Consider the following 16,773-nt stretch of genomic DNA (forward strand, 5'->3'; position numbering starts at 1 on the left):
GCCTGTGTTTTTTCTTACAGCCGAGTGTGAATCTTTAATTATTTTAAAATAAGAACGTTTAATAAAATGTTTTATAGAGAAAACAGAAGAAAAAGTTAAGGAGGTATTTTCTTTTGGACTTTGGAGGTGGGGCCCTTTGAGCATCATCGCATTTTAATGCCCAGATTTGACCTCCAGCCCACGTGGCCATAATGCTTCCCGTCGCTTTATCTCACACTTTCTCTCCTCCTGGCGGTGGCGTGGGCCAAGGGGCAGATGGTCATTTGCATTCTGGTCCAGGGAACACCCACACCTCAGCCCGCGTGCCCCCCAAGGCCAACCTATCAGCTGTTCTCAGAAAGGGCTCAGGTGCAGGGCTGGGCTTCTAGCAAGGGCAGCCTGGGCACCACGGCCAAGGTCGTGTGCTCACGCTGACTCTGTGTGTGTGAGGCCTTCCCTTTAGACAATGCACGATCTGCACGCCTGGGGGAAGGAGCGAAATGCTTCTGTGCACAAAGGCCAGCCCCACCCACACACCCGCACACACCCAACCTCGGTCCGGAAGTGGGGGCCTCGGCTCCCACCCCACTCACGCGATTCCTGTGGTGGCCGCTGTTTCCTCCCAGCGGATTCCAGCACTTCAAAACAAAGCGATTTTACGTGTGTCAAGCACTCGGGGCAGGGCCCGCCGCGAGTGCTGTTTGTATCAGCTCTGGTTGTCATTGTTGCTCCCACCACATCTCCAAGTGGCGCTGGTGGCCGTAGGTGGCACTACATCACTACGGCAGCCCTTTCTTGCCTCCAGCGCCTTCCCCGGGGAGTTCCTAGTTCCCGGGGGTGACAGGCTGAGTCTGGGGGCACCACCTCCAGGTGGAGAAGAGGCAGCACCCTGTCTGTGATGTCTGGAATGTGGCCCTCAGTTCCTCAGCACCTCTGGAAACCTCCGGGAGCCCTAAACTCCTAGATTTAGGGGCAAGAGGTTAAAAGAGATTTACTCGCAAAAGTTAGTCATTCCCAACCACTGTGGCCAAACCACACCTTATCTGAAAAAACCGGCCCTTCCTGGTGTGGTTGGACGTTGTTCCAGGAAAGTGAAAGTTTGCTGGTTCGATTCCAGGTCAGGGCACCTGCAGGGGTGGCAGGTTCCGTTCCTGGTTAGGGCACATGTGAGAGGCAACTGATCTTGTTTCTCTCTCACATGGGTGTTTCTCGCCTTCTCTGTCTTCCTCTCTTCCCCCCTCTCTAAAAATACATGAATAAAATCTTAAAATAAAAAAAGAAAAAACTGACATTACATGCGCCCTCCCACCTGCTCCTATGCTGGCTGCATGGCATATATGAAATTTTTTTAAATTAATGCATAGTCAAGTAATTTTGTTTTAAGAATTTCCTTTTCTGTCTTCATTTTTTTTTTTTTTTAGAGAGAGCAGGGGGAGAGAGAGAGCAAGAGAGAGAGAAGGAGATAAACATTGATTTGTTGTTCCACTTATTTGCATATTCGCTGGTTGATTTTTGTGTGTGCCCCGACCTGGGATCAAACCCACAGCCTTGGTGTACGACCATGCTCTAATCAACTGAGCTACGTGATGAGGGTGAGAATTTAATTGCTTTACGAATATCCAGCAACAGCCAGGGGTGCTGGCAATTCAAGGTTGGACACAACCGGGTGTGTGGGGTCCTTGTGGACTCAGATTTTTTTTTAAGATTTTATTTATTTATTTTTAGAGAGGGAAGGGAGGGAGAAAGAGAGAGAGAGAAACATCAATGTGTGGTTGCTGGGGGCTGTGGCCTGCAACCCAAGCACGTGCCCCGACTGGGAATCGAACCTGCGACACTTTGGTTTGCAGCCTGTGCTCAATCCACTGAGCTACGCCAGCCAGGGCTTTGGACTCGGAGTTTTTAAAGGAGCCCGGGAGAATGGACACAAGATTCGGAGAGACGGGCGGTCCGCACAGAAGGAGGCCGCGTGAGTGCCAGCGGACGTTCACAGCCCACTCGCACGTTCCCCAGAGGAAACTGCCCCTCGAGAGCAGCTGGTGGATTGTCTAGCAGGGTCCCTACGTCTGGGCACGCAGCAACGCTCAGGCACCAATGACCCTCGAACCACCAAAGGACAGAGGTTTCGGTGGGCTCGTCGTCAGCCTCTGCGAGTCTGGGCTGCTGGTCTCCAGGTCACAGCTGGACCGGCCAAGTCTGGAGTGCTTGGGTTAGATTGTCTGGCTGGCCTCTCCGGTGACAGGCACTGCTGGGCAAATGCCGGGGCTGGCAGAGCGTCTCCCATGTCAGAGAAGAGTCTAAGCTATTCCAGGGCGGTCTCGGAGGCTAGCAGAGGCTGGGTCCGGTTTTCAGGGTGCTTCCCAACCAGCCCAGCCTCGGGCCGTGCATCTGCACTTAGCGGCCTCGGGACCTGACCGCTGGAACAGAACCGAGGGGACTGGAACCTCCTAACCCCTGGAGATGACTGCGGAGTTGCCTCTCGGGGTTCGTGGACAGGGCGGAGCCCGTGGGCTGGGCGGACAGGCCCCTCCCAGCTGCTCTCATGAGTGCCCAGGGCAGAGTCTACCGGAGTGCTGCACTTCCCGATGCCCGGAGGCTGGGGCCCCGACTCCACCTTGGGCTGCTGTGGGCAGTTCAAGGAACCCGCCTCTGCCACTCCCACCCCTTCCAGGAATTGTTTACTTGCTTCAGAGACGCCGGGGCTCCCCAGCACAGAAGGACATGCAAACCTGCTCTAACTGACCCACAGGCCAGCAAAACCCGTCACTCCAGCTCGAAAGGCCAGTTTAACACAACGCACTGATTCAGTTCGCCAGCCCGTTGCCTGCCTTATCGCTTCCTCCTGTGCTGAAGAGAATGGCGGTAGTCATTCTTTCATCCTCCGCACACCTGAGTTGGTTGGGGTGCCCACCTCTCTCCCCGTGAGCAAACGAATGCAGACCCGGCCCCAGCAATCCTCGGGCCCCCGACCCGGGCACTGAGGGAAGACGCACAGGTGTCGGCACGGGCATTGGAACCCCACATTTTGACCCCCCCGATGGTGCGATGAACACCAGCCGTGAGCATGCGCGAGGTGCCTTGGAGTTCACCATTGGTCCCCATCTCTCTCAGTACGTGGGCACCCGTGGCCCACACCACTGTTGTGTTCCGATGCTGTTAATATGATGCAATGAGCCGTGGTCCACCTTATCAGCCTCACCTGAAGCCACGGAGTGAGCTGCTGAGCATCCTCCATGGAGTGGTACGGAGCAGGTGCCCTCCCAGAGCACCGGAAACCGCGCACTGCTACCCCTTCGGGAAGGGGCATCTTGCTTGGCATGACGGAAAACCCTCACTGCTTGGACCCCAAAAGACAGATGCCCCTGAGGCTCTGATTGGGGGGTGCCTTTATTTCTGCTCTTTCCAAGGCTCTGCTTAGGAAAGGCCAGGAGGGGGACTCCCCCTTTGCCCTTCTTGACTCCTTCTTGGGGTGTCACCGCCCTCTTCCAGGGAAGCTAGAGGGGCGCACTCACCTGTCCCGTTCTTGCTCTCCGGGCCCCTCCAGCCGGTGGAGGATGTCCTGACCCAGGGCTCAGCCATGGGCAATTCACTGTTTATGAACGTCATAAAATAGACATGCAGAGTGAGGACGTTTCCTTTATAACCCAGGAGCACAATAAAGTTACGTGGTGAACAGTGACCTCGTCTCGCTTCTTAAAGGCGCAGGAGCCCTTTCCATGGTCTGTCCCTCCGAGCAATCACTTTTGTTTATAAGCAGCCAAAGGGACCTATGTCCCAGATGACTTGTGGTATGACTTTAACTGGATGCTGTCAGCCATTCCGACCTAATGGCTCCAAGGACCCCGCTGAGCACATCTGAAATTCTGGGGGGTGTTTCATACCTGCCTGGGCTGCTCCTCAGGGACAGGGATCTCAGAGGGGACCCTCCTACTCTGCACAGTTTGAGTTTGACTTCAGATGGTTGGGTGTGATTCTCCCTACGCCCTCCTCCTGTCCATCCCCCGACCCCCGCCTCCACCCTCCGCTTCTCCTCAGGCTTAGTCTGCAAGCAGAAAAATGCCTGGAAGGGGCGTGGCCTCGGGGACAGCTGGCTATGCGATTTTCCTTTATTGTTTTACAGCCTGCGCCCGACCAACCGACCGTAACCATCTTGATTGGGCCCTTATTATGTGCCGGGCACTGTCCTAAGTAGTTTGCATACATTGATCATTTAATTCCCCTAATAACCCAAAGCAGCTGCGAGATCTAGAGTCAAGGCCAAGGTACAACACAGCCAAGTCATGTTCCCACGTACAGCTACAAAGATGGGGCAGCGTCACACTTACCCCGGGGAGAGGCCTCTGACCTCACTCTTCCTCCCTCTGAGCCAGCCCCACCCCCACCCCGCCGCGGTGTGATGAAGTCACCTCCGAGGCAGAGGCACGTGAGTATTGACAGTGTTTTGAGAATGCCCTCAGATGGATTCGAATGTGAGAACGGGCAGCTGACTGTACATGCAGGTGGGACTTTGTCCCTTCTGGGATAACTGGTCCCTGCGACAAGGCACCCCATGGGAAAGTTTAATTGTGGTGAGGTCAAAGGGGGTCAGCCCTGGTTCACCATGTCTGGGCTTTGACGGTGAGTCTGGTGACGCCACGAGACTGGTGGTTATACAGGTAATGCTGTCGGGGTAACTCGGTCCAATAAACTAATCGATCACGGTGCCAATGACAGGACTTTTGCTAAAAGCTATTAAAGATGGAGCCTTTCTTGCAGACCAAATGTCTTATTCCATCTGTGGGCTTTTACACGTTGCACGCAATCGTAGCGGCTGTCGCAAGATAAATTTAAAAAATAAAGCCCTAAGTGACACAGATATTGAAGTGAGCAGATGGAGCCCTTAATGCCGCCATTATAAGCGCATCCGAGGACTACAGCAAAAGATGTTAGGAAATAGTAAACAGGTGGGGGACCTCGAGAGAGAAATCTATGAGTCAGAATCAAATAAAACTTGTAGAATTTAAAACTACATCCGAAATAAATTCATGGAGGGGCGTAGCGCAGTGTGGAGTCCGCAGGAGAGTCAGGGAAATTGAGGACAGATCAATAAAAACTATGCAATCTGAAGAGCAGAAAGAAAAAGGATTAAAAAAGCTAACAGAGCCAGTGGAGGGACCATAGCAAAATTCCTAACGCATGTGTAATAAGGGGTCTCAGAAAGAGAGGGAGAGAGAATGGTGCACTAAATACGTTTAAAGAAATCATAGCTGACCATTTTGCGAATCTGGTGAAAACACAAATTTACGGACCATGGAAGCTCAATGAACACTACGCGGAACGAGCAGAAAGCACACCAGGGCCACCGCTAGCAGGGCGCACTGCTGACAGCAGCCGTAAAGGAAAGGCACCTTGACAGCGGCCACAGGAACAAGACACGTTCCGTGCAGGGGGATGACGATAAAATAAAAGCGGACTTCTCATCAGAAATCATGCGGGCCGGAAAAAAAAAGAATCAACACCTGCAAATGCCGTTTAAAAAGCAAAACCGGGAACCCAGAATTCTATACCTTGAAAAGCCATCCTGCTAAAGAAAGGCATGCTCAGAGAAACGAAAGCTGAGGAATTAGTCACCAGCGGTTCTGTAGGCAAGAAATGTCAAGGTCAAAGTGGAATTCCTCGGCTGAAGGGCTATAACACCAGTTAGAAGCTAGGATACACAGGAGGGAATAAAAGCACCAAAAATGGCAAACATGTATTTTTTAAAAATTGTGCATACATTTTACTGATTATGCTATTAGAGTTGTTCCCATTTGTTCCCCTTTACCCCCCTCCACCCAGCACCCCCACTCTCTCAGGCCACCCCCACACCATTGTTCACGTCCAGGGGTCATGCATGTGAGTTCTTTGGCTGCTCCATTTTCTACACTGTACTTTACCTCCCCACGGCTATTCTGTGGCTACCTATTTGTACTTCTTAATCCCCTCAGCTCTTCGCCCGTTCTCCCACAGCCCCCTCCCATCTGGCAACCCCATCAAAACACTCCCCGTATCCATGATTCTGTCTCTGTTCTTGTTTGCTTAGTTTGTTTTTTAGATTCAATTGTTGATAGATATGTATTTATTGCCATTTTATTGTTCATAGTTTTAATCTTTTTTTTCTTAAATAAGTCCCTTTAACATGTCACATACTAATGGTTTGGTGATGATGAACTCCTTTAGTTTTTTCTTGTCTGGGAAGCTCTTCATCTGCCCCGATTCTAAATGATAGCTTTGCTGAGCACAGCAATCTTGGCTGTAGGTCCTTGCTTTCATGACTTCGAATATTTCTTGCCGATCTCTTTTAGCCTACAAAATTCCTTTTGAGAAATCAGTTGACAGTCTTATGGGAACTCCCCTGTAGGTAACTAACTTCTTTTGCTGCTTTTAAGATTCTCTCTTTATCTTTAACCTTTGGCATTTTAATTACGATGAGTCTTGGAGTAGGTATCTTTGTATCCACCCTGTTTGGGACTCTCTGTGCTTCCTGGACTTACTTCCTGGAAAAATTACGTAAGTCTTCTTTCATTATTTTTTTCAAATAGAGTTCCAGTTTCTTGCACTTTCTCTTCTCCTTCTGGCTCCCCTGTGATGTGAATGTTGGAATGTTTGAAGTTGTCCCAGAGGCTGCTTATACCACCCTTATTTTGGGGGATTCTTTTTTCTTCTTGTTTTTCTGATTGCTTGTTTTTTGTTTCCTTATGCCCCGAATCACTGATTTGATTCTCAGCTTCATCCACTCTCCTGTTGTTTCCCTGTAAATTGTTATTTCAATTAGTGAATCCTTCGTTTCTGACTGGATCTTTTTTTTTTTTAATGCTGCTGAAGTCCTCGATGAGTTCTTTGAGCATCCTTGTAACCAGTGGTTGGGACTCCGCATCTGATAGATGCTTATCTCCATCTTGTTTAGTTATTCATCTGGAGTTTTGTTTTGTTCTTTCATTTGGGCCATGTTTCTTTGTCTTTTCATTTTTGCAGCCTCCTGGTGTTTGTTTCTATGTGTTAGGTAGAGCTGCTATGACTCCTGTCTTGGTAGCATGGACTAATGTAGTAGGTGACATGTAGGGTCCAGTCTCCCCTATCACCCAAGCTGGGTACTTGAGGTGTGCCCTTTGTGTGGGCTGAGTACACCCTCCTCTTGTATTTGAGCCTTGGTTGCTCTTGGCAGATCAGTGGGAGGAATTTTCCCAGGCTAGTCGGCTGAAAGGACTGGCTGTGACCCCTGACCACCAATATCTGCCCTCCATGGAGGATCAGCTGTGCAGGGATGGGGTGGTGGTGCTTCAGCATGGTTTGTTGCTGTCCACTGGGTGCACAGGCTCTGGTATTTCCTGGGTGGTGCAGGCCAAGGTCAGCCCTTACCTGTATTTGGCCCGGGGCCACCCTGCCTGGGCTATAAAGCAATCTGAGATAGCTGCCACTTATAGTGGGCCTGGAGAATCCCAGGCAATTCCAAGCTGTGAATCTAGGCTGGCTGCTGCTAGTGTTGGGCCTGGGGCCACTTAGCAGGAGGTACAGGGACTGGGAGCTCACTGAGGCCAGCTGTTGCTTGAGAGGATTTAGGAAGTTGTAAAGTATGAACCAAGACCAGCCACTCATATGGTAAAGTTTCTCTTAACAGCTTGGGTGGCCCTTAAGTTGGGTGGGATGGAGTCTCAGGGGATCTCCAGGATGGAGCAAACAATGTTAGCCAGGTTGATGGAGTCTCAGATATGGCACCCACCTGCTGGCTCTGTGGCTCTGTTGGGGGAGAGTTCAGAAAAGTGACAATGGCCTCTGCCCATCTTTCTGTCTGGGAGAAAGCTGTCCCCTAGCTCCTGCCTTGATGCTAGACTCTTCGGTTCCTCCCTGTCTGCCACTGGTGCCTTTCAAGCTGCTGCCCCAGTGCTGGGGCTCAGAGGGAGTGGGTCTGAGCAAGTTTGTGTGTGGGTTCTTTAAGAAAAACTGCTTGGGACTCCAGTAGTTTCTTCTACCAGCTCAGTCCCCACTCGTTTTTGCAGTCAGAAGTTTTGGGGACTTATCTTCCTGGCACTGGAACCGAGGTTGGGGGTGCCTGGTGTGGGACTGGGACTCCTCACTCCTGAGATATCCTTCCTGGATTTTTATCCACTGCACATGGGTATGGGACCAGCCCGTTCCATGTCTCCTCCTCCTACCAGTCTGGATGGATGTGGTTTCCTCAATTCCATAGTTGTCAGGCTTGCGTTCAACTTGATTTCTGACAGTTGTGAGTGATGGCTGCTCTATAATTTAGTTGTAATTCCAATATGGCTGTTCAAGGGGATGAGCCGTGTTTACCCATGCCACCATCTTGACTGGAAGTATCCCTTTAGATTGCAAACATGTATTAACTGTAAAAAAATTATCTTTAAGTTTCTTTTCGTGATTTCTTCAAAAGACAACTGGCTGTTTAAAACAGAAATCATAATATTGAATCATGGAGTTTATAATGTATGTAGATTGCCTCCGTCCATCTGGGCTGCGCTAACAGAACACCATAAACTGGCTTATAAACAACAGAAATTTATTTCTCACAGTTTTGGAGGCTCGAAGTCCAAGATCAAGGTGCCTGCCCAGATTTGGTGTCTGCCGAGGGCCATTTCCTGGTTCGCAGATGGCTGTCTTTGCACTGTGTCCTCACGTGGTGGGAAAAGGGGGGAGGTGTTCCCAGGGGTCTCTTTCGTTAGGGCACCAATCCCATTCACGCAGGCTCTGCTTTTGTGAGTGAATCACCTTCCAAAGCCCACCCCTCCCACCGTCACATCGGGGGTTAGGGTTTCAACGTATGAATGTGAGCGGACAGCAAACATTCAGTCTACAGCACAGACGTAAACTATACGGAAACAGTGGTTCACAGGTTGTGGGGAAGGAAGGACGTAAAATTATACTGCTGCAAAGTCCCTGCCTTTATTGGGAAGTGGCACAACATTAATTATGATTTAAAAATGGGCAAGAGATCTACAAAGACATTTCAATAAAGGAAGAGATACAGATGGTAAATGAGCATATAACAGGATGCTTCCTATCCTCTGTCACCAGGGAGCTGCAAATTAAAACAACCAGGAGATACCACGGCCCACCTATCAGAGTGGCCACAGTCCAGCACGCGGACACCACCAAATGCCGACGGGGATGCAGAGCCACAGGGACTCCCAGTCACCGCTGGTGGGAGTGCAGAGGGGTGCAGCCGCGGGGGAAGACAGTTGGGCGGTTTCTTACAAAACTGTCTTCTAAAGAATGGTCAACATAGGCTACCACACGATCCAGAAGTCACGCTCCCTGGTATTTACCCAAAGGAACGGAAAACTTACTTCCACACAAAAACCTGAACACGGTGCTTACAGCGGTTTTATTCACCATTGCCAAGGCTTTGAAGCAACGAAGATGTCCTTCGATAGGTGAATTGATAAACTGACAAAAAACAGAGCTATGAAGCCGTGAACAGGAATGGAGGAAGTGTGACTGTGTGTTACTAAGTGAGAGAAGCAATGCCCTCTGTCTGATTCCCGCTCCATGACGTCCTGGAAAAGGCAACACTAGGAGATGGGAAAAAGGTCATGGTGTCCAGGGATTTGGGAGGAGGGAGGGAGGGACGAACAGGCAGGGCACAGAGGACTTTTAGGGCAGTGAGACTACTCTGTGTGATACTATGGGGGGGTCCACGTCATCACGCATCTATCAAAACCCACAGGATGTGCCCCACAGAGTGGGAACCCCGATGTCAGCTGTGGGTTGGGGTCAATACTGTGTCAGCACCAGCTCATGGGTTACAGCGAGGGTGTAATTCTAACGCAGGGGCGGGGTGCTGGGAGCGGCGGAGGGAGCTTGTGCGGAGGCAGTAAATACGTGGGCACTCTCTGGACTTCTTCCTCAATTTTGCTGTGAACCGAAACTGCTCTAAAAATAAAGTCTGTAATTTTTTTATAAAGGTTAAGGATGCATCATGTAATACCTAGAACAACCACTGCGACAAAAAAAATAATGCTAAAAAGTATAGCTAAACAGCCAGAAGAAGGGTGTTTATAAAATAGAAAACAAAAATTTATCCAATTAAGCCAAGAGAAGGCAGAACAGAAGGAGCAGGAAAGAAAACCGAGATCAATAAAAAGCAAACAGCAACATGGAAGAGCTAACCCCCACCATATCAAGAAACACATTGCATAGAAAGGGATTCCAGAAGAAATAATACCGACATTACATAAAGCCTTTCAGAAACCAGAGAAAGTACGTTTTGTCATGTTTCCATACGGGGCTGAACACAACGTGCTGGAAGTTGACTTTCTTCTCCGTTTTCTGAATGATCTGACGTAACGTTGGCAGTTTCTTACAAAGTGAAACACACTGGTCATGGCCACCAGCAACATCCCTCCTCAGTGTCACCCAACATGCCCTCAGTGACACGTCCACAGTAAGACTCACGCGACGCTTACAGCAGCTGAACCCCAATCTGGGAACTGCCCAAACGCCCATCAGCAGGCAGGTTAGAGGACGCGCTGTGGACACCCACGAAGTGGGACACTACTCAGCAACACAAAAGGAAACCACCAACTGCGTGAATCCAGAACATGCAACACTGAGTGGAAGAACCCACTCCCAAAGGGGCACACGCCACAGGATGTCTCACTGGGAAACTCGCGGTCAGGAGAGGACGCAGCTTTGTGACGGCGTGTGCGGCTGACTTGAAAAGAGGCACAGGCTGGCTGGTGTTGCTCAGTGGATTGAGCGCAGGCTGCGAACCAAAGTGTCCCAGGTTCGATTCCCAGTCAGGGTACATGCCTGGGTTGCAGGCCACAGCCCCCAGCAACCACACATTGATGTTTCTCTCTCTCTCTCATTCTCCCTCCCTTCCCTCTCTAAAAATAAATAAATAAAATCTTTAAAAAAAAAGAGGCACAGGGAACTTCTCTGGGGTGCTGGCAATGTCTTTAGTCTGGATCGGGGCGCACTTCTATCAAAGCCATCATCCTGGGCAATTTCACGCGTGTGTGCCTCACGGCTGTTCCACCAGACGTGGACGCCTGTGGGTCCTGCCTGGTCCCGTAAGTGCCCAGAGGCAGGGGGCGCTCCGAGTGGCTGCCTCCTCGAGGTGCCGGCAGGAACGTCCAGAGGTCATCGTCGTCTTCACTACACTAGGTTCTCAGGTCGTGACCCTTGGGTTCCGGTGTTCGTGCTGGCCACCCACACGGAGCGCAGGAAGGGTCCGAGCGATGCTGTGTCTGTGGGCTAGACCGCCCCACAGGGGGCAAGAACACATACTTCCACGAAGGCACAGGAGACAGAAAGGGAGGAGCCCCCCAGGCATCGCGGGAGGACGGTTAGCTCTCATTTCATGCACCGCATCCTATCTGTTTTAAAAATGAGGCAAGCCAGGACGACGAAGGCTATGATTAGAAAGCTGTCTGCCGTGAAGTTTCACTAAAAATAGGGACTATTATGAAGGAGCTGCATTATCGCTCACACGCAACGTGCCCGTGCTCCCATTTCAAGCATTAGCTTCGCTTGCAAGTGAAAACCGAGCCAGCGGCTCGTGCGTGGGTTTAGCCTTCGGAAGCATCCGTGTTCTACCGAAGCCCAGCAGTTCCGGGGACACGGAGCTGCAGCCCTTCGCACACGCCTGCAGGCAACTCTAAACGCCAGCCACCCTTCCCTGAGCACCGACCGGGCGGCAGGCACTGCGCTAAGTAAGCATTTTGCTCCAATCACTTCATTTATCCCCTTAAGAACCATGTGAGGCGCGTATCCGAATCCCTGCCCTGCGGGGGCCACTGGAGCGCCATGGGGTCGGGAGTTTCCCTGGGCCCATTTCTCCCCCCGCCCGGCAGATGCACGAGGGCAGAGGGGTGGCCCATTGTCCTTACCCTCCCAGTGCCCCAGTCTACGGCTCTTAGGTTGGGGCCCTCGAAAGCAGGCTGGAGCCGAGGACTTGGGTGCCTGTGATGTATTTGGGGGTGACCCCAGGAAACCCTTGGAGGGCGTGGGAATTGAGGCAAAGAAGGAAGTAAGGCCGCAGAGGGGGCGTCAGGGAGAGGGTGACCGCGGGGGCGGGGTGACTGCTGCCACTCCTGGCTCTGGGGTCCCTCTGGTCAGCGGCATAGATGACGCTGGAGAACACGCGGTCCCACCGCGGGGCAAGGGGGCCAGCCTCTGTGCGTCAGCTCCCTCTGCCTCCAGGAGGGCCATGCTGGGGCGGACGCCCTCTGTGCCCCTGCCTCGCAGAGAGGAAGTCCTTGGGCAGGCGGGGACTCGCCCTGGCACTTCAGCAGACACGCCTCTTGTTGTCCCTTCCCTCCAAACCTCACGGCGCCGAGAGACTGGTACGACTCTTGTGTGCTCTGCAGCACCGTCTGTTAGCAAACCTCTCTGTGGCTCCTGAGATCCCGGGTTTGGGGGTGTCTGAAACAACCCCCTCCCCCACCGCCCACCCCTCCGGCTCAGCCACCTATGGGGGCCCCATGAGGACGTGGAACCCAGCCCTTCACCCCAAGTCCTACGCGGGCAGAACTCAGTCCTCAAGACAGCCAGAGCCACTCACACTGGCTCTGGCTTCCGTTAAGTTCCTTCCCTTAAGGGGCCCCCAGTCCGTCTCCCACTGGTCCTCGCTGGGCTCCAGAGTGATACAGAATCCCCTCCATTCTTCCCCCCGGGACAGTCTGGTACGTTTCTGCACGTGGATGGCGGCGGGGCCTCCAGTCTTCGCTCCCCGGAGCCCATCCCTGTGTCGTCCGCCCCTCACTCGGGGGCTTCCCAGCCCCTGGCCCTGCGTCCTGGGTGGCGCCAAGTGGCCAGTGCCCTCTTCCTTCTTCTGGAATTCCGTCCTCGGGTCTCAGGGCTCAGCCTGTAGCCCCTCCTGCTCCCTCCCCCCTCCTGGGTGAGCTCACCCAGCCGCACAGCCACACACATGTCCCACCCCCGTGTCACACCCCCAGCTGGGGGGGGGGAGCTCCAGGCTCCTCTCAACACGTCTCCTCAACATTGACTTTCAACAGCCAAACCACGTCCAACACGTCCCAAACCGGGCTCCACTCCCCTCTCCGTACCTGCGCCCCCCTCAGCGCCACCCTCACGGGGACGGGGTGTCACTCCACTCTTTCAGTGGCTCAGGCCGGACCCCGGAGGCTTCTCTGACTCGTCGGTCTTCCCTGTGTCTCTTCTACTCGGGAAATAACCTTGACTCTCCCTTCACAAGACGCCAGGATCTGACCACTCCTCACCACCTCCACGGCCTCCCCCTCCCCCTTCTGGTGTGGCCTCTACATGGACCGCACTGTTACCTGTGATCTGCCCCCAGCATCCCCCGGACCTCACGTCCAAATGTTCAAGCTCCCAGTAGCCAGAGTGGAGGACGCCTGGGGAGCGGCCTAGCGTCCAGTGATGACCCAGGGTGGGAGGGGTCATGCCTCAGCAGCAGGACTGAGCTTCCTCCACAACCGTCCGGGCAACCTTGAGACCACGTCCCAGAGGCATCAGACTGACTGGCGAGCGACCCAGCTGCTGCCAGGGCAGAGCCTGCGCTCTTTTAATGAGGGAAACAAGACCCAGACGACCAACAGTATGGCAAAAAATGCAAACCCGGATCCATGCAAAGAGATGAAGACAAGCATCCCTGAGTGGAGAAAGCAAAAGCGCCAGCAGTGTCTCACGAGCTTCTCCGTGAAGGCAGAAGCAAGCGGCACGGAGAACGGGGTGGGGGACAGGACGCGCACAGCGGTCAGGCGCTTACGCTGCTGAGAGCACAGAGACTGTGACGACCGAGGATCCGTAACGTAAAACCAAGAGCAGCCACGAAGAAACACAGTAATGGAGTGTAGGTCACAAACTGAGAGTGGAGAAAAAACGGAACGAAGAAATCCTCACTATCCCCCTGGCTGGCATAGCTCAGTGGATTGAGCTTGGGCTGCGAACCAAAGTGTCGCAGGTTCGATTCCCGTCAGGGTACATGCCTGGGTTGCAGGCCATGACCTCTAGCAATTGCACATTGATGTTTCTCTCTCTCTCTCTCTCTTCTTCCCTTCCCTCTCTAAAAATAAATAAAATCTTTAAAAAAAAAAAGAAATCCTCACTATCCAAAAGGCGTAGGAAAAGAGAAAAATACCAAAAAAGGATGAATGAGACAGGCAGAAAAATGAATAGCCAGGCAGTAGATTTAAACTCAACCGTATGGGTAATTGCCTTTAATGTAAATGGTGAAAAACTCCAGTTAAAAACTGGAATTGCCAGCATCGATAAAAGCTGCCCGTCAGAAATCCAGTTCAAATGTAAAGACGCAGATACACTAGAAGTAAAAAGATGGGGAGGGATACAACACGTGAGCCCTGCGCATAAGGAAGCTGGGAGTGGCCATGTTTACGTGAGACAAACAGCACTGTAAAACAAGGAATAGTGAGTACCGAGGGTAAGGGGCAAATTCCGTCAGGATAGAGGCGTAGATCCATCAGGAAGACACCACAACCCTAAATAAGTGTGTGCACAAAAACAGAGATTGAAACTGCATGAAGCCACAACAGAGAGAACTGGGAAAAGAAACACATCCATGATATAGTGGATATTTCAAGCTCATCTTTCAGCAATCGGTAGAACAAATAGACAAAAATTAGTGAAGGTGTAGGACGCTGAAACCACACTATCAATGAACTTGACCTAACAGCAGAACAGGCAGTCACCACGATATGCCGTGTATCTCAAAAAATTTAAAAGAAAGACCTAAGTTATACAGGGTTTACTTTTGATCACAACAGAATTAATAGAAACCAACAGCAGAAAGGTAACTGGAAAATACCCAAATATCTGAAAATGTCATAGTATACTTCTAAATAGTAAACAGAGTATAGAAGGAACTACAGGGTAAATTAGAAAATATTCTGAACTGAGTACAACTGAAAACACAGCATGCCAGAATTTATGAGATGCAGCTAAAGGATGCACAGAGGGAGATCTGTAGTTTTAAATTTTATAAAAAAGGAGGGGAAGGGTGGGAGCAAGGGAGGGAGGTGGGTTTGGCTGGGGTGGCGGGGAGTGGTGGGGGAATATGCAGACAACTGTAACTGAACAACAATAAAATAACTTTAAAAAAGGAGGATCTAAAATCAGTGATTGAAGTAAGCTTCCACTTTTATTAGATAGAAGGAGAACAGCAGATTAACCCTGGAGCAAATTAGAAGGAAGGGAATAAAAAAGGTAAGAGAGTGGATTGAGCGTGGGCTGCGAACCAAAGTGTCGCAGGTTCGATTCCCAGTTAGGGTACATGCCTGGGTTGCAGGCCATGACCCCCAGGAACCACACATTGATGTTTCTCTCTCTCTCTCTCTCTTTCTCCCTCCCTTCCCTCTCTAAAAAATAAATAAATAAAATCTTTAAAAAAAAGGTAAGAGGGGAAATCAATGACACAGGAAAATAAATAGAGAAAACCAATGAAACCCAAAGCTGGCTCTTTGAAAAAGAAATCGATAAAGCTTATAAATGTCTACTTAGACTGATTAACTTAAAAGAAAGATAATATAAATTACTAATATCTTGAATGAAAGCAAGGATTTCATTATAATCCTGTGGACACAAGACAGATCACAAGGACATATTTCAAACTCTGTCATGCCAATAAATTCTTAGATGAAAGGAACACAATCTCTTAAAATGAATTCCCAAACAAGTACAAAACCTGAGTACACCTGTCCATTAAAGAAATCACCCTGACCGGCGTGTCTCAGCTGTTGAACACTGTCCGGCAAAGCGGAAAGTCCTGGGTTCTGATACCCGGTCAGAGCACATGTCTGTGTTGCAGGCCAAGGCAACTGACTGGTGTTTCTCTCACACATCACTGTTTCTCTCCCTCTCTTTCTCCCTGTTTTTTCTTCTCTCTAAAATTAAAAAGAAATTGAACTCAAAATTTAAAACCTTCCCTCAAAGAAACTCCAAGCACAGATGGGTTCACTGGGTATTCTATTAAGCTCTTAAGGTAGAAATAGGGCCAACTCTATACAAACTCTCCCAGAAAAATTGCTTGTCTCTCATTCTTTTTCTGCGGTTTTGTTCTGTTCTTTCATTTGCGCCATATTCCTTTGTCTCCTCAATTTGGCAGCCTCTCTGTGTTTGTTTCTGTGTATTAGATAGAGCTGCTTTGACTCCCTGTCTTAGCAGTGTGGCCTATTGTAGAAAAGTGCGCCATTTAAGTTGGATGGGGCGGAGACTCAGGTAATTGCCAGGGCGAGACAACCTGTGTTACCACTTTGTGGCTCTGTGTGGAGAAGAGCTCAGACAGGGGACAAGGCTGCTGTGTGGGAGGAAGCTGTCTCCCAGAAGTACAGAGTCCCAAAGAAGATGGACCCAAAGAGGACCACACCAAGACACATCATAATTAAAGTGCCAAAGGTTAAAGATAAAGAGAATGTTAAAAGCAACAAGAAAAAAGGAGACCGTCACTTACAAAGGAGTTCCTATAAGACTGTCAGCTGATTTCTCAAAAGAAACTTTGCAGGCTAGAAGGGACTGGCAAGAAGTATTCAAAGTCATGGAAGGCAAGGACCTGCATCCAAGATTCCTCTATCCAGCGAGGCTAATATTTAGAATGGAAGGCAGATAAAATGCTTCCCAGATAAGGTCAAGTTAAAGGAGTTCATCATCGCTGAACCATTACTATATGAAATGGTTAAAGGGACTTACTTAAGAAAAAGAGGATCATAACTATGAACATTAAACTGGCAACAAATTCACAATGATCAAAAACTGAATCTAAAAAAACAAACCAAGCAAACAACCAGAACAGGAAGAGAATCACAGAAATGGAGATCA

The 16,773-nt window shown here is 50.5% G+C and overlaps 1 protein-coding gene across 5 annotated transcripts in view; it reads right to left on the bottom strand.

The window, feature by feature from the left end:
• Positions 1-16,773, bottom strand: part of PDE9A (phosphodiesterase 9A) — a 90,610-nt gene that overhangs the window by 39,023 nt on the left and 34,814 nt on the right. Inside the window, exon 1 of one of the 5 annotated variants that reach the window (XM_045852617.1) lies at positions 3,489-3,591. The exons of 3 other annotated variants lie outside the window; for them this stretch is intronic. In XM_045852617.1, the coding sequence (XP_045708573.1) occupies positions 3,489-3,582 (94 nt within the window). In that variant the 5' untranslated portion in view covers positions 3,583-3,591. Of the gene's footprint in view, positions 1-3,488; positions 3,592-16,773 lie in introns of those variants that run through there. One more of the 5 variants, XM_045852619.1, reaches the window with a different exon arrangement.

This window comes from Phyllostomus hastatus, unplaced genomic scaffold (assembly GCF_019186645.2).
Source record: "Phyllostomus hastatus isolate PE091 unplaced genomic scaffold, TTU_PhHast_1.1 phas_contig_948, whole genome shotgun sequence".
NCBI classification, from domain to species: domain Eukaryota; kingdom Metazoa; phylum Chordata; class Mammalia; order Chiroptera; family Phyllostomidae; genus Phyllostomus; species Phyllostomus hastatus.